The following is a 17,773-nucleotide window of genomic DNA, read 5'->3' on the forward strand; positions in this document are numbered from 1 at the left end:
CCATCATTTTCTGGCTATAAGTGGCATTGTGCTTTCCTACAGATTTTGTACCTTAGTTCTTCTGATTATATGGGAATTTGGAACTAGGATGGAAAGATGTGTATGTGACATGAATGTGGACTTCTGGTCAGCCCTGGGTTGTCATGTCTTCTCTTTTCCAGGAAGTCTACTTTCTGGGGACTCAGTCTGCAGTCATGAAGAAGAGATAGAGACAGAAAGGACAGTGGCTGACTCCCTGAGACATTACCAAGTATGAAGAATTTATTTCATTCCACACACTTACGTTGCATTTACCAAGTAGGCACATTTCCACATAGGCAGACTTTTCTACAGGGCTTCTTAAAAGAAGTAAAGCCTCATACAAGGACTGAGTCCCTAGTTGAATTTCCCCAGACAGTGGAGCCTTTCACATTTATGAATGATTCCCTTGAAAGTCATTGTAGTTTTTTAATAATTGCCAAGTAATTTGACCCTCATGGTGCCAAATGTGTTCCTTTTAATGTGCGGTGTTTCAAAGATACAAAATGAAAGTGTCATTTTCTCAAAAGACTTTTTTCATCTATCCCCATATACCAAATATATGCAATACATGGGAAGATTAATTGGAGGAGTAAGTAAGACAAAAAAGAGATTCCTGTCCTGTGAGATGAGTTCATGTTTGAGATGTGCCATTGAAAATGTGAGTAGAGTAGATAATTAGCATAGGTGCAGAGAAGAGCTCTAAGGCCACTGAATCCTGGCATTGACAGTGAGAGAATTCATATCTCTGTATAGACATTGGGTCCCCTGTCTTTATTCTGAGAAAATTGGAGATATTTATTACTTGGATCAAGACAGCATGTGCTGTGGTTTAGGATTCAGGGACCTTTGAAGATGTGGCTGTTGATGGCCCCCAGGTGGAAAAACCTTTAATGAACCCAACACGGAGAAGCATACATAGTGATGGGATGGTGAAGAACTACCAGAACGTGGCAACAGTAGGTATGACTGTCCCATTCCCTTGTAGCTTTGTATGGAATAGGTGTATGTTATATACTTACTGTATTTAGGAGCTGTGAGGTCAACTCTGATAATGGAGAAGTAAGGTAGTCTCTTCTCTATATACTTTAATATCTTATGGTAGGTTTTTTTTCCCTTGTAATTTGTTTTAAAAATTTGTTTCTTAGGGCACTGGGTCATTGACCCCAGGGCCTTTGCACTGAGCTACATCTCTAGCCCTAAAAAAAATTTGAAACAGTCTCATTAAGTTGCCCTTGCCGTGGCTGGGCTTGAATTTTTGATCCTCCTGCTTTAGTCTCCCAGCATGCTGAGATTAAAGACACACTCCACCATGTCTGATTTTTCTCTTCTTTTTTGGTGGTGCTCTACATTGATCCTGAGGTCTGGAGCATGCTGTGCTTAGGCCTCACCACTGAGCTACATCCCTACCTACTGTGGTAATTTGTAAAATGTGGCTCATATTCAACCTTCTCTTGCTCAAGTATATATTCAGTTTCCCCCTTTGAAATGGTGAATCTCAGAAACTCTCTAGATGGTGTCTTGCCACCTTGCTAGCTGAATCTGATGTACTTTGTTGTTGACTGATTGATTGGGTTTTTGAGAACAGGGTCTCGCTTTGTTGTTCAGGCTGGCCTCAATTATGTAGCCCAGGCTGCCCTCAAACTCATTGATCCTCCTGCCTCAGCCTCCCGAGTGCTGGGATTACAGGCATGCACCACCATGCCTGGCTCACTCTAATATTTATGAGTCACTGGTTTAGTTTATTTTTCTGTTTTACTAGGGAGGGGACCCAGGCCCTTGTGCACGCTAGGAGGATCTCCATTACTGAGCTACATTCCCAATCCACTGGTTTAGTTTATTACCTGACAAAGATTTCTTTGGTTTATTTCCTGAGTTAATTAAAATGTTAGAGGTTTGTAAATGTCATCGTTGCATTAGTTAGCAATTCAGTGGTAGGAGATTACCAATTTTGGGATCACACAAAAACCTTGTCTGTCTTTTTAGTCTGCTTCAGATAAATTCATTGTTTTCAATAGAATTATAGACCTGAATCATAGGCAGTTTTGTCATCCCTTCATGAATGTTTCTTTTCTGTGTACAGGATGTCAGACGCCCATCAAACTCAGCCCTATGGCTTGCTTGAAAGAAGAATTGCTGACTGGGCAGAAGGAACTTCTTCAAGGTGAGTGCTTGTGAAATACAATCCAGTACTGTGATGGGTTCAGTGTATTTGGAGTATAGAGAGGGAACTTATCTTTTAGTTACTTTCTTGTTTTGGGGACAAAATATCCTACACCCACAAGTTAAAGGAGGAAAGGTTCATTTTAGCTTATAGTTTGTAGAGGTTTCAGTCCACAGTCAGCTGGCTCCAAGCAGGGCAGCATGACAGAGGAAAAACAATCCATGGCAGGGTAGGCACAAAACAGCACATAGCAAACCTTCCCTTCCCTTTATATTCCTTCCAGTCTATAAGCCCATTGGTTGGTGCCACCCAGGGCAGGCCTTCCCACACCTAGAACTATGCTAAACCAATCAGAAGACTAATCCAGTTATCACACTTACAATCCAGTGTCACACACCCATGATCCAGACACCTCCCAAAAGCCCCACCTATGAGTGCATGAGTCATTTCGCGGACATGTAGATATAAGCTGTGACAGAACCTCTCAAATTATCTTTTCATTATTTATCATGCATTTTCACAGAATTAATGTTTAACAGATTAAAATTGTGACCTTAACATTGCTGAATTTTCACTGTAAATCTTAAATGTTATTTTTGTTTCATCTTACTTATTTTTTTCAAAAATCCTGGTTCTTGGGATTGGACCCAGGGCCTCTTTACCACTGAGCTACCTCCCCAGCCACTATTAAAATGTTAATTAATTAATTAATTAATTAATTTTGATACCAGGGATCAAACTCTGGTCCTTGCACTTGCAAGGCAGGTGCCGGAACCACTGAGCTAAAATCCCTGGCCACTATTAAAATTATTGTTGTGAGACAGGATGTCTCTTAAGTTTATCACCTCCTTTAATCTGCTCTTCTATTTCTTTCTTTAAGCCTACATTTTTTTTGTTTGTTTGTTTCAGATTTGGAAATGCAGTTACAAACCAAAGATTCAGCAATTCAGCAGGATTTTTTGACTGAACATACTTCTGGTGGGATACAACTGGTAAAGTGTATTTCTTGCTATGTATATGGAGGGTAGATTGGGAATTCCATGTCAGCAAATCAAAATGTGGAGAGATACGTGAGTGAAAATAGGTTTCACACGAGAGGGAGCAATCAATATCTCCGAACATATACTTTGATAACGATGAATGTAGGGATATGCAAAGTTTGTGAAGCTTGTTAGCCTTCCCAAAAATAACATAATTGGGTCAACCAGGAAGACATTATTAGATTTCTTTATAAATAGATCTGTCTCCAGCACTCCTTAGAGCAAAAAAGGACCTATAGCAAGACTTAGGCCCTACTTGAGTTTCTGCAGAAGGTATTTCTCTCATATAGGTGAAGGATTACCCTAAAATTTATCTCAGTATTTTGGTAATCATATGAATCTTCACTTTCTGGGTGCTGTTTAGATAATTATTTTTTAATGTTCTGACAGATGGTAAGGAAGGTGATGCTGTCTTTTCTCAAATGGTTGTCATGTATCTCGATTTAGCAAGTCTTTGTAACATGCTCAGGAATGTGCTATTTAGGAACTACTAGTATGCAAGAGCTGTGAGTCTCATTGTGGTGAGATAAGTTCGTGTGTAAGAGGTGCCAAAAGCCATATAGTTGGGAAGAGAGCTATAGTGAGGTAGTGTGGATGGAGATGTCCTAGGTTCTTTGAACCCTAGGATAGAATATGGGACACCTCAGAATCCTCATAGGCATTGGTGTCACTTGCTTACTCACTGGTGTACGTTGGTGGAGGGAGACATTACTTGGCCGAAGCTAGTATTTCTGTGATGGTTTAGGACTCAGTGACCTTTGAGGATGTGGCTGTGGACTTCACCAAAGAGGAGTGGACTTCATTGGACCCAACTCAGAGAAACCTTTACAAAGATGTGATGCTGGAGAACTACCAGAACCTGTCTACAGTAGGTAAGACTGCCACCATTCCTTGTGGCCTCTTAGGGGACAGAAATGCATTACCTACTTAATTGTTTCCAGATTAATGATGTCAGCTCAGAATACAGTGGGAAATAAGGAACATAGGATTTCAGAAGTTAAGAACAAATCTCAGGACTCCCAAATTTGTATTTTGAGCTTTTTAGAAGTAATTTTAATCCTTTTGTTAAAAACATAGTTTTCAACTGGTCATGGTGGAACATGCCTGTAATCTCAGCACTCAGGAGGCAGAGACGTTTGAGGCCAGCTAGAATGGCAAGACCCTGTCTCCAAATAAAGTCATTTTCTATAATGGGAAGATTACTTGAGCCTCTAACATGAATGTATCTTTTCCTGTGTGCAGGACGTCAGCTGTTGAAACCCAGCCTCATCTCTTGGTTGGAGGAAGAAGTAGAATTGACCATTGTGGAGCGAGGCTTTTTCCAAGGTGAGTGTTTATAAAAAATATTTGTTATTGACTAATTCATCATGGTTGGAAAATAATGCAGAAACCTTAAAAGACTACTTTGAATGTGAAGGCTGAGTTCCTTGGACTGGATGTTTTGGGATATTTTCAACTTCCACATGCCATTATTTTATCCAAGTCTTTCTAATGGTCACACTAATGACTTGACTGTATTCCTCTGAGTTTATTGTTCTATTTGTGTGGCTGTGTCTGTCTTTTCTTCCCTGATTTTATTGTTTCTGTTCATCATCGAATTTCAGATTTCATAGAAAAAACTGCTAATAAACTTTTACATTTTAACTTAACCTCCCATGTTGTTGTGCAAACCTTTACGTGTTTTCTTGTTTCACTTCAGAATGGGAAATGCACCTGAAAACCAAAGGTCCAGCCCTTGAGAAGGATATTTTCTGGTCAGATATATCAAACGAGATACAACAGGTAAGAGTCACTGGGATGGGCCGGGGATTTAGCTCAGTGGTTTCGCTGCCTGCTGCGCAAGTGCGATGACCCGAGTTCAATCCCTGGTACAAAAAAAAAAAAAGAGTCACTGGGATATTTCTTGGTTTCAGATTTAGGGAATACACTTGGGTGAAGTGGTATACACCTGTAATCTTAGGGCTCGGGAGGCTGTGCAGGAAGATTGCTGTGAGTTCAAGGACAGCCTGGACAATATAGTGTGTTCCAGGGCAGCCTAAATTATACAATGAAATTCTGTCTCAAAAAAAAAAAGGAGGGAAGATTGGGAATTCCATCACAAATGAGGGATATTTAAGGGACCTTCACCCTCAGAGGTCATTGTCCCTAGTGATATGTCCCATACCAGTGTGAAACTTGGTACAGTGGACCCTTGACTTACGAACTTAATTTGTTCCCAAGGGCTGGTTGTAACTCATGTTGGTCAGTGAAGGGTCAGGCTCCTCTACACAACCTTCAAAGTCTCACTCCTATATATAGGCAGATCTCAGTGTCCTTAGACATTGGCCCAGGATTTCTCAATTGACTCCACACAGGAAAGGATGTTGTAATATTCCTTCCAGAACTCTTTAAGGGTTAAATATGTATCTGAGACCATCTGGAAGCACAAGGAGCTGGCGTTTGAGTCATAAGTGAAGACTTTGGGCTGAGGCAGGAGGATTACCGAAAGTTAGAGGCCAGCCTGGGCTACACAGTGAGTTCACGGCCAGTCTGAACTGCAAAGGGTGACCCTGCCTCAAAAAAACCAAAAAAAAGGACTTTGGCGTAAGTTAAAACAAATTCTGATGGTAGTTCATATGTCAGGCCAGTCATAACTTGAGGGTCCATTGTACTGAGTTCCCACAAGTACACATTCTCATGTAAATCTGAAAAATCTTTAGTCCTTATTCATTTCTTTATTTGCAGGCAGGAAATGACAATGAAGGGGAGCTCTGTGACCCTAAGCAATCTGGAAAAGTCTTCAGTGAATATACAGACCTTCAGGTACACGTGAGTACTCCGAATACAGAGGACTCTTCAGAGTGTAATCAATATGAAAAGGACTTTCTTCCGCTGCTGGAAAAAACCTCTCCTGAAGAGAAGTTTTCTCTTTTGAACCAGTGTGCAGAGCCTTCTACCCTGGCTCTAGATACTTTCCACAGAACTTCTACTCACGACAAATCCTTTGAGGGCAGTGAGTCTGGGAAAGCTTTTGTTAATCAGTCACAGCTTCAGGGCCATATGAAAACTCACAGTGGAGAAAACCTCTCTGAATTGGAGCAGTGTGGGAAAGCTTTTAGTCTCTCCACAAACAGTGATGGGTATGCTCAAATGTCCACTGAGAAAAATTTCTATGAATGTAAGAAATGTGGGAAATTCTTCACACACCCGGCTTACCTTAATATTCATATGCAGAACCACCCTGTTGAAAAACCATATAAATGTCAGGAATGTGGGAAAGCCTTCACACAGCGCTCCAGCTTAATTGTACATCTACGACAGCACACTCGAGAGAAGTCTTATGAGTGCAAGGAATGTGGGAAAGCCTTCATTCAACCATCACGCCTTACTGAACATATGAGATGTCACACAGGAGAGAAACCCTTTCAGTGTGATCATTGTGGGAATGCCTTTGCTTCTTCCTCTTATCTTACTACACATCTGAGAACCCACACTGGAGAGAAGCCCTTTGAGTGTAATGTATGTGGGAAAGCATTTACACGTTCCTCCTACCTTCTTGGTCACATACGAACTCACACTGGAGAGAAACCCTATGAATGTAAAGTATGTGGGAAAGCCTTCAGTGGACGCTCATGGCTCACTATTCACTTACGAAAACATACTGGGGAGAAGCCCTATGCATGTACATTATGTGAAAAAGCCTTCACCAGCTTTGCTCAACTTACTGAGCACACAAAAACTCATACTGGTGAGAAGCCCTTTCAGTGTAAGGTATGTGCAAGAACCTTTAGAAATTCCTCATGCCTTAAGACTCACTTTCGAATTCACACTGGAATAAAACCCTATAAATGTAACTTCTGTGGGAAGGACTTCACTGCTCGATCAGGCCTTACTAAGCATGTACTCATTCACAATGGTGAGAAACCCTATGACTGTAAGGAGTGTGGGAAAGCATTTAGTACATCCTCAGCGCTTGTTGAACATATAAGAATTCATACAGGGGAGAAGCCCTTTGAATGTTACAAATGTGGTAAAGCCTTGGCTTATTCCTCATCTCTTGTTGCACATTTGCGATCTCACACTGGAGAGAAGCCCTTTCAGTGTAACCTGTGTGAGAAAGCATTTTCCCGATCCTCCTACCTTCGCATTCACATGCGAACTCACACTGGTGAGAAACCCTATGAATGTACAGAATGTGGGAAAACCTTCCCTGAGCGCTCATGTCTCACTAAGCATGTAAGGACACATACTGGGGAGAGGCCATATGAATGTAAGGAGTGTGGGAAAGGTTTCACTAGCTTTGCTCAACTTACAGTACACATAAAAACTCACAGTAGTGAGAGGCCCTTCAAATGTAAGCTATGCACAAAGTCTTTCAGAAATTCTTCATCCCTTGAGACCCACTTTCGAATTCACACTGGAGTAAAACCTTATAAATGTACTTATTGTGGGAAAGACTTTACTGCACGCTCAGGCCTTACTATACATTTACGAAATCACACTGGTGAGAAGTCCTATGCATGTCAGGAATGTGGGAAAGCCTTCACTACTTCCTCAGGCCTTATTGCACATGTACGAAGTCACAAGGGTGAGAAACCCTTTGAATGTGACCACTGTGGGAAAGCCTTTGCGTCTTCCTCATATCTTAATGTACATCTGAAGATTCACACTGGAGAGAAACCTTTTCAGTGCACAGTGTGTGGAAAGACATTTACCTGTTCTTCTTACCTTCCCGTTCACATGCGAACACATACTGGGGAGAAGCCCTTTCAGTGTATGATATGTGGGAAATCATTTTTATGGTCCTCTTACCTTCGTGTTCACATGCGAATTCACACTGGAGAGAAGCCCTATGTATGTAAGTACTGTGGAAAAGCCTTTACTGAGCACTCAGGCCTTAATAAACATTTACGAAAACACACCGGAGAGGCACCATATGGAGAGACACCCACACCACTCAGAGAGACACCCACAGTGTTTGGAGAGTCACCTGTACCTTTTGGAGAGACACCTGGACCTGCGTCTTTTGGAGAGACACCTGCACCATTTCGAGTAACACCATATGAGTACAAGGAATGTGAGGAAACCTTAAATAGTCTCGATGCTAACATAAACCCTTCTGACATTAATGAACATGAAAACTCTGGAGAGAAATGCTTTGTAAGGAATTCAGAAAATGTTTTGGGAAGTCCTTAATCCTTAGCAATTCAATTCAGTCTTAAGAAATCTTATGAATATATGCAATGTAAACCTTCATTTGTGGCTTGAAAGAACATTGAGGATGCTCCTTGAATTTAAGGAACATGGATATGTCATTGAACTTACTTTGAAGCTATGTAGAATAAGAAACATGCAAACCTTTTTGTATTTCCTGGAGTCTTAATAAATATGTGAGGAGTTCCAATAGAGCAAATGGGTTGATTTAAGATATGTGGAAGTGTTGTAGTTCTGGCGAGTAGTTTGATTTCACAGTGAAGAAAAACTAGATGAAAGGTAGAAATACTGTTGGAAAATCACTTTTTATGTTATTTAACTTTGACTAAATGGTGTTCTAAATGGAACAGAAACTACGTGTACATGGTAAGGAATTTGCTTTACTATCCTAAAGTCTTATATAACAGTCATGGCTTTCTGGATGGTTCTTTAGATAAATTTTGAATATTTCAAGTATTTTAGTATTTGTGTACTTTTACAACTTCAGTTACAAGTTTCTAATTTTCACTGTAGTGTTCCTTAAAATATATCTATTTAATGTGATTGAAAATTGTTTTAAATTTAGGGTCTGATGTCTGCATAATTAAACATTAAGAAATGATAAAGACAAACTCAGTGTATCCATCACCTCACATAATTAAGCTTTTATTTGTTGTGTCATGGATACACTTACTACTGTCTTAAGTTTCAAGTATATACTATATTAGTGTGAACTAAAATCACAAGATTACACATTAATTCTCACACACTTAGTTATCTTTTTTGTACCTTTGTCCAGTCTCTCCCCTTTCTTCCCAAACTTAAGCCTTTTGTAACTACTCTTCACTCTGTGCTTTGAATTCTTTGGATTCCACTTGTGCGATTGTGCAGTGTTTGTCCTATTGTACCTGGTTTATTTCACTTAGCATAGTATCCCAGGGTTGAAGTGTAGTATGGCAGATGACAAGATTTCCTCCCATTTTAGTGGCTAGTTATTGTAAAACTGCATTTTATCCATTTGTCTATTTTTGTTTTTGAGACAAGGTCTCAGTGTGTAGTTCAGGCTGGCCTTGAACTCACTATGTAGCCAAGACTGGCCTGAAACTCAGCAATCCTCCTGCCTCAGCTTCCCTGAGTGCTGGGCTTACAGGCATGCACCACCACTCCCAGCTGTCTCTGAGTAAGTGATTTTATTTTGGGGGGATATATGCCAAGAGATTGGTTTGATGTATTGTATGGTCAGTCTACTTAATTTTACGAGAAATATGCATACTTTTGTGAAATGACTATTGTTTTATTTTTCTGCCAGTAATGTACAAGGGATCTGTTTTCTCTGCCAACTTTGCTGTCAGTATCTTCTGATTTTTTTCTAATAGCCATCCTAACTTGTGAGGTGGCATCATTGTGGGTTTGACCTGCATATCTCTGAGAACAGCTCATTTTGAACATTTTTTTCCTACTCTTGTAAACCATTTGCATGTCTTTGGGGAAATACTTGTTCTTTGTCATTTTAAAATTTGGGTATTTGACTTTTTTTTTTGCTGTGGAGTCACATGAGCTGCTTATTTTAGTTATTGACCTGTTCATCACATCTGTGGTCTAAAGTTTGTTTTCTTCTTGTTTACATTGCCATTTCCACTTTTTAGATTTTTCCTTTGCATTTTCCAGTAAAATCTTTTCAGTTTGATAAGCCCTAGTTGTTTATTTTTGCTTTTGGTGCCCACCCTGAATATTTCTAAGACGCGTGTCAGGAGGCTTAGGTGTGATAGAAAAATATGGTAAATGTTAAAGTCTGTATTGTGGTAGAAAAAAACCCATTGCTATTAACACCCTTAGAGACTTCCCCTTACTTCAAACACACCACTTTCTGGGGTAGTTCTGGAAGTCCTGTTTTGTGTCTTTATGAGGTATGATCAAAAATGTGGCAGATGTACTACTTAGTGCCCCACAGTGGAAAGACAGGCTTGTAAAACCTCATCCACTTTATTCACCAGAACTGGCACTAGGTGACTTCTGACTCCTCAAAAGTCAAAATGGCCTTGAAAATTCCCTGTTTGAATTAATTTAGGATACAGAGGCAGCCACGATAGTGCAACTGAAGACAACAAAAGAGGACTTCCAGAACTGCTACACAAAGTGGCAAGGATGATGGGATCATATGTTTGTTTGTTTGTTTTTTGGGACCAGGGATTGAACTCATGACCTTGCGCTTTCAATGCAGGTGCTGGAACCACTGAGCTAAATCCCCAGCCTAGGATCAGTGTCTTTGAAACAGGGTATCAGGAGAGTATTCTGAAGTGAATTTGTGGCAGTGTCTGTTACTACAATTTTTAAACTTCTAAGTGTTCACTGTACTTTTTGATCACACTTCATAGATAGCAGGATAGCTTTTTATCTTTGGCACAACCTGCATTAAGGTGACAAAGAGAGATGAGGGCTGTCTTTGCCTGTGTAAGGTCCTGGGACCCAGCATCAAATGAAACATTTCACACATTTGAGTCAGACCCAGACATGAACTTATTTTCACGTAATGAAGTAATTAGTGATTGGATTCTCCATTTTTAATTTTTAAAAACTCACTACATTTATTTTCTTCTGCTTATGGTCTAACATGCTTGTAGTTAAGGCATTGGCTGAGTTTCCTGCTCCACAGCCCCTTCATGAAGCCAGCTGGAAGGATGTCAAGAAGACCTACCACCTCTTTAAAATATATGCATCTGTTGCTGGGCATGGTGCATGCCTTAATCCCAGCACTCAGGAGACTGAGGTGGGAGGGTAGCTGAGAATTCGAGGCCAGCCTGAGCTACACAGCAAGACTCAACACCTCCACCCCCACCCCACCAAAGACGTGCACCTGTTGAAGTCAGACCAATCATATACTTTCCCTATAGGACTCAACTCAGTTGGAACCTGATAAACACTAGGGTATGAATCTCAGGAAGTAGAAATCTTGTGGTCCTTAGCATCTGCCAGACAGTTCTAGTCCACTGGCTGGAGAAGTGAAGTTTTCCGGTGACTGGGCCTGAGTTGTACAATCACTAGACAAACATGAAGCAAAGCTCCACAGTGTAGAGAAACTATGTGGTGTGCCAGTGTGGAAAGGGAGTTGAGCCACCCCTGCCATTATAAAGCCTTAGCCAGGCATGTTGGTGCAAGCCTGTGCCAGCACCCAGGAGTGTGAGGCAGGATTGCTGCAAGTTCGAGGCTAACCTGGACTACATAGACCCTGTGTCAACAAAAATGAAGGTTTAAATGGCAGTGTCCTTCGGGAGAGTAATGACACAACATTTGAATGAGGGCTTAATGTGGGCAGGTACACAGAGGGGCTCAACAATGCACCACATAATCTAGAATAGTATCTAGCCAGGAGGGACACGGAAAACAAGCCAGGAAGCTGGTTGGTCATTTGCTGATGGTGTCTCTCCCATGGCAGGCTTTTGAGCTTTGTTATCCATGTTATGCGGGCCTGGGAAGGTAGACCAAGGCTTCTGGATCTCCAGTGGGCGGGGCACCACAGACACCTCTGCAGTCCACCCTGCAAAGCTGGATGCAGCAAGAGCAGGTCCTTTGCATCGTACCCCTCAGTGCTCCCCTATTCCCATCAACTTAAAATAGGCACAGTTAAATGCTTAAGTAAAAGCGACATTCAGAAGAGGGGCATGGGGAAGAGGGGAAGGTGGGAGGAAGGGGAAAACGGTGTAATGGGAAGGGTGGAAATGATGAAAATGCGCACATGTATGAGTATGACAGAATGATACCATTCTGTATAGTGGATACACGCTAATAAAAATTTCAGTACTTAAGGGACAAGACAGATGTAAGGTGTCCCCATGTTCCTAAGTGATGTAGTGTTCAAAAACATTCTAGAGCTGAGTGTGGTGGTACACACCCGTAATTAATTTCAGCACCTGGGAGGCTGAGGTAAGAGTGTCTTTGGGAGTTCAAGGCCAGCCTGAACTACATAGCAAGACCCTGTCCAAACAAACACCACCTGGACTACATAATGAAACCCTGTCACAAGAAAGCAAGAAACAAGACATTTCCCCCCAAGCAAACCAACTTAATAACTCTGAAGCCAAGTTCAAATTGTGTCTACCACATAACTGCTAGGTGACTGTACGCATAAGTTAACCACTGCTGAGGTTGGTGTGGTGGTGCATGTGTGTCATCCCAGCATTTGGGAGGCTGAGGAGGATTGCCGTGAGTTGGAGGCCAGCCTGGGATATGCAGTGAGTTCAAGCTCAGCCTGGACTACATAGCGAGGCGTCTCAAAAAACAACAAGACTCCAGCAACATTCACACACAAAACTATGGTCCCAGTTTCTTCATCTGTCAGTGGTGATAATAAATGAACCTACTTAAAAAAAATGCTTACCTTTATTCCAGAGCAGGGATTGAAGGTAAATTTAGAGTCGATTTTTTTTGGTACCAGGAATCGAACTCAGGACCTTGGACTTGCCAGGCAGGCACTGTGCCACTGAGCTAAGTCCCTGGCCCTAGAGTCAAGATTAATAAATTGATAACTGGCAGTTCACATTTTGGCCACCCATCATTCATAAGCACCTATCCATTATAAGAGGATTTCAGTTCCCTTCATTAGTTAACTATATTTCAACCCTACATGATTCAAGAGATGGTCTTACTTTTCTAAGTGAGATAGTGTACAGTTTCCCGTCAGGCCATATTCATTTCTCTTCAAACATCATGACATTCTTAATATTACCTAAATTTACCAAATCGTAAGTCTGCCATCAACTTGTATTCAAAGTAGATATGGCTTCAAAGAAGTGTATATTTAGTTTATATAAATATGCATATAAGCAACTGTGGTGTGCCCAGTGGATTGACCCAAGTGCTCTATGCCATTGGTAGTCTTGCCAGTTTCAGTTGTAATTTTCTGTGACCCTTTTCTATGAGCCATGGAAGTCCTTGGATATTTTAGACATTATCCTCCTTGCCTCAGTTATATAGCAGTATCCCAAGTTTCCTTTGGTACTTGGGATCAGTTGCTCCAGCCAGTAGAACCACCCTCTCTTTTTTTTCTGGCCTCTTGGTTTAGTGGTATATGAAATAGCCAAAATGGTCACGTGGTAGTTTCATTTTAGTGTAAGCTACTCCCCATTCATTGAGGTCCTGTACTTGTGAGTGAGTGATCTCAGGGGCACGTGCCTGCTGTCGTACTTCCTTTGCAGTAAAAAGGGTTTCTTGAGGAAAAACAGTGCCACGTGAATGCCATGACTGTGGGTAAAACATCTTAAATACACCGTATTTGGTGCCAGAAGAAGCATAATTAGGGGAGAGCAAATCTACATCCAGAGTATGAGTATTCCAGTGAGGAGGAATCTTAGTCACTTTAGTGATGGGATGGGTCCTGTGTAATAAACTTGTCCCTAGAGCACCCTCGTCCAGTAGATTGACTGGTGCTATTCGGATGCTCAGTCTTGGTTTCTGCTTTTAGCAGGTTAGGCACATACCATAGTTAGCTGTGTCAGCCTTGATGAGTGCAAGTCTGTATTATTGAGCCACATACAGCTTTCACCCCTGTCCTTACAGACATTTTGTTTTTTGAGGCCTGTGGAGCAAGCATTAGGGTGGTAAATGATGTATATACTATATCATTTTCTCCATCTGATTGTTTCATTATTTCTTGAGACAGGGTTTAGCTGTATATCCCAGGCTGGCCTGGAACTCACACCAATTCTCCTGCTTCAGCCTCAGTGTGAAGGTATTGGGTTCACTCTTCAGTACTGAGGCAGGGGGTGGTGGTGGTAGTTACCATCCTGAAAGGGTCTAAACTGCAGCCCAAGCTCTGGAGAACCCCATTTGCACACCGCCGGGGGTCACGGCTGGAAGCGGAAGTGACGTCATGCAGCGCCATCTTTTCCGGCCTGGCGACTGGTTGTCAAATTCCTTCCTCCTCAGTGGTAGTGGCCCTCGATGCGGCTCAGGTGAGGTCGGTAGGGGCCCGGCCGGAGGCGGAAGGGTGGGTGGGCTTCCAAGTGTGTCCGGGGCCGCCATGCAGCCTCGCAGGGGAGGCCGGGTCGTTCCGCCCGCGTCTTTCAGCGCCGCCGGGACCGGGGCTTCAAAGCCATCGCCGCCAAGGTCTTGCCTGGCCATTTCAGGGGTTCGCAGCTGGCAACTGCCTCTCCAGAACCCTCCAGAGCAGTCTCTGTGGATTTCTAAAATTTCCAGAAGCCAGAGAATTTGTGGGGTTGAGTAGCGGGATTGCACCTGTGTACCAGTCCTTGCGGAGCCGGAGCTGCAGGCTTAGGGCGACCTCGGTGAGGGGGGTGTGCGTGTCGGGGCCGGCTTGGTCTTTTCGCGACGTGTATTTATTTATTTTCATTTAAAAATATTTTATTAGTAAAGTTTATAGTACACCATGATTACATTAATTGTAGAGAGTATGTATTTATTTTTGACACATTACATTTAGGGAGAAAGAAGATACTTGTAGATGTGTAGGGTGCATGCGTCTTTGTATGTGAATATAATCGTGTGTGGACTGCAAGTCATTCTACTAAACAGAACACAGCCATCCTCATCATCGGAGCCTCCTAGGTCTGCGCCTACTGGTGCTATTTTAACATTTTTATTATTTTCTCTCCAGAAAAAGAAAATATAAATACATTTTTTCTTGGACATTTGAAGGGGAATATACACCATTCACATACAATAATTCATCACTGAGACCAAAAAAATATTCTGTGCACCCAATAAATGGTGGGCAGCTCTGAATGTCTTGTCTTAGCCTGCTCTGAGGCACTGACCTCTGCCCATGTACTTTGAAATTAAAAAAAAAAAAGAGGATGTAGCTCACTGCAAAAATCCTGGGTTCAGTCCCTAGCACCACCAAAAAACAGCCCTCCAAAAGCCTTCATATAAATTGAGAATGAGAAAATTATGATATTAATACTGGGGCAGAGAATCTAGAAACTGATATGGAATTTACTGTTTATGAAACATGAAATTTCAAATCAATAAGACTGCTTATCAATAAGTGGTGCTGCAGTAATTTGCCATCTTTCTGAAGGAAAAAAGAAAAGATCCACTATCACAAACCATTTGCCAAAATATATTCTGTGAAGCTGAAAGATATAAATGTTAAAACATTGGATCTGTGGACTCAGCTACTTGGGATGGAAACTTTAATGCCAGGCAGGAAACCCAGAAATTACCAAAGAATACAAACTCCTTTGGCTAGCTAACAAATATTCTCTACAGCTAAAGATGAAACACGAACACCAAAAATATGAAGACATTTATACACATTTGATAATGCACATGAATAATTCTTGATATTCATAAATTGGTGTTTAAAATAACTTTAATAACTGCATAAAGACAAGCCCCTAAAAACTATGAAAAAAATGGGTTACCAGAGAAACATCAGAATCATTCCAGTATAAGGGCAGAATGTCTAGTGCCTGTGCTGTTTGACAATGGGATAATGGAGTCAGGCTGGTGGTGCAGGCCTGAAATCCTAGCACTCTGGTAGGCTGAGGCAGGAGGACCTTGAATTCAGCCAAGCAGGAGCAACTTAGAAAATCAAAAAAAAAAAAAAAAAAAAAAAGGCCAGGGATACAGCCCAGTGTGAAGTCCTTGGATTCACTTCCCATGACCAGGGTGGGAGTGGAGAGTAGAATAAGAGGCTCTGAATTTATGGTAAAATCCAAGAAATAAAACCGATTCTTTTTTGAACCCAAGGCTTTAGTGCATAGAAGGCAAGGGCTTTACCGCTGAGCTAGAGAAATACATTTTTAAGAAGAAAAAACAAATTTACAGAAAGTATCAGTGATAGAGAAGTGCTGTACAATAAGATAGGCCCTTTCCTTGCCTCTATTTTTTTTTTCTTTTCACAGAATGTTTCATTTTGGAAATGTAAGTTTGTGCTGATGGGCTCCTGCCCGATGTTATCAAAATGGTCTGTGACTGAACTGTGTGACCTTTCAGGAATGTTCTGTTAAGCTTTGCTCCCCTCCCAAAAAAGATTGTTAAGCTCCACCCTCTCTCAGGAATGTTCTGTAACTCCACACCCCAGTTTCATTGCGCATGCTTGCCTACCCAGTAGATCCCTATATAAGGAGGTTTTCATTTCTGATAGATAGCTCAGAGCCCGCTGGTGTAATAAAGGTTATTTTTCTCCACCACTTCTAGCACTGTATTCTTGTGTATTCAAATTATGAGAGCTGTGACCTAGAGCTGCCACACAGAGCTGTAAAGCTCAGCTGTGCCCCAGAGCTGTGGCACTTGGCTGCAACACTGAACTGTAACACTTGGCTATAACACTGAGCTGCGCTGCTCTGCCGCAACATCAGTACAGTGGAAACACAAAGAATCACCTATTAAGAGTTTAGCTGAGTGTTCTGATAAAAAGAAATAAGGGGACACAGAGACTGAAACAATGGATTGACTGATTGATTTAGTAGAAGAGAACATGTCATGCCCTGACAGCCTTATTATAAGGAAACCTCATTGCAAGGGCTCCGGAACGCTGCGGAGCCAGGCAGAGCAGCTTTTCTGAGCATCTTGCCGGGCAGAGGGCTGGGCTGGAGACGGGGCGGGGGCGAGGGTGGGGGAAGGGCGCGGGTCCCACCCCGGCCCCGCCCTCCTGGTCCACACCGCGAGTGGGCATGGTCCCAGCTCTAGCCTGGTCCCCAGAAATGGGGCCGGTCCACACACCTGTCTCCGAGTTCACCCTGGGCTTCTCTGGGCCCGTTTCTGCCTCAAGGTGCCTGGGGTGGACGCAGTCCGAGGCCTAAATGCACTCTCGCGGGAAGAAATTATAATTTCCCTGCTTGAAAGGATTCAAAGTGTCTCCAGCGGCAGTGTCACGGTCCCCTGCTGGAGATTGCAAGCGGAAGTGACGTCACACCGGCGGTATCTCTTCCGGTCTGGCGGCTGGTTGTCAGATTCCTTCCTCAGTGGTAGCGGTGCGCTCTGGTGAGGCCCTGAAAGAGGCTGTGGGCGTTCGAGTGTGTCCGGAGCCGCCGCGCAGCCTCGTGGAGGAAGCTGGGTCGCTCTACCCGCGTCCTGCGGCGCCTTTGGTCCCGGGTTGCTGAGCTGTCACAGCCGAGGTCTCGCCGGGCCATCTCGGGGTTCGTCTTGAGGGCGCTTTCCGGGGGTTTGCAGCCGGCGACTGCCTCTTCAGAAGCCTCCAGAGCAGTCCTTGTGTTATTTTTTTTTTTTCCCAAAAGGCAAAGAATTTCCTGGGTTGCAGTCGCGGCGACTGCGCCTGCGTCCCCGTCCTCGCGGAGCCGGCATTGCGGGCTTCGGGCGACGCCGGAGCTGTGAGGGTGAGCAGGTGTGCGGCGGCTTTGTCTTTTCGCGACCCGTATTTATTTCAGACAGTGCATTCAGGCAGAAAGCTCATAGGTGT

At 42.7% G+C, this 17,773-nt stretch overlaps 2 protein-coding genes across 15 annotated transcripts in view; both read left to right on the top strand.

Moving 5' to 3' along the window:
- The window catches only part of LOC101706350 (uncharacterized), a 30,877-nt gene extending 22,263 nt beyond the window's left edge, over positions 1-8,614 (top strand). For 4 of the 8 annotated variants that reach the window (XM_087201777.1, XM_021245201.2, XM_087201778.1 and 1 more), the window contains 8 exons: positions 162-250; positions 855-981; positions 2,102-2,182; positions 3,092-3,174; positions 3,968-4,094; positions 4,465-4,548; positions 4,922-5,004; positions 5,947-8,614. In XM_087201777.1, the coding sequence (XP_087057903.1) occupies positions 912-981; positions 2,102-2,182; positions 3,092-3,174; positions 3,968-4,094; positions 4,465-4,548; positions 4,922-5,004; positions 5,947-8,397 (2,979 nt within the window). In that variant the 5' untranslated portion in view covers positions 162-250; positions 855-911 and the 3' untranslated portion in view covers positions 8,398-8,614. The remainder of the gene's footprint in view (positions 1-161; positions 251-854; positions 982-2,101; positions 2,183-3,091; positions 3,175-3,967; positions 4,095-4,464; positions 4,549-4,921; positions 5,005-5,946) is intronic. The other 4 variants (XM_087201779.1, XM_021245203.2, XM_087201780.1 and 1 more) reach the window with 2 other exon arrangements.
- Positions 8,615-8,796: 182 nt separating this feature from the next.
- LOC101725999 (uncharacterized) overlaps positions 8,797-17,773 on the top strand; it is a 35,415-nt gene continuing 26,438 nt past the window's right edge. Inside the window, exons 1-2 of one of the 7 annotated variants that reach the window (XM_087201783.1) lie at positions 16,969-17,492; positions 17,592-17,698. The gene's annotated coding sequence lies outside the window, so the exon portion shown is untranslated. Of the gene's footprint in view, positions 14,348-16,967; positions 17,699-17,773 lie in introns of those variants that run through there. The other 6 variants (XM_087201784.1, XM_087201786.1, XM_087201785.1 and 3 more) reach the window with 6 other exon arrangements.

Source organism: Heterocephalus glaber, unplaced genomic scaffold (assembly GCF_053883595.1).
Source record: "Heterocephalus glaber isolate CG9 unplaced genomic scaffold, H.glaber_assembly_v1.0 deba00001761, whole genome shotgun sequence".
Classification (NCBI taxonomy): Eukaryota; Metazoa; Chordata; class Mammalia; order Rodentia; family Bathyergidae; genus Heterocephalus; species Heterocephalus glaber.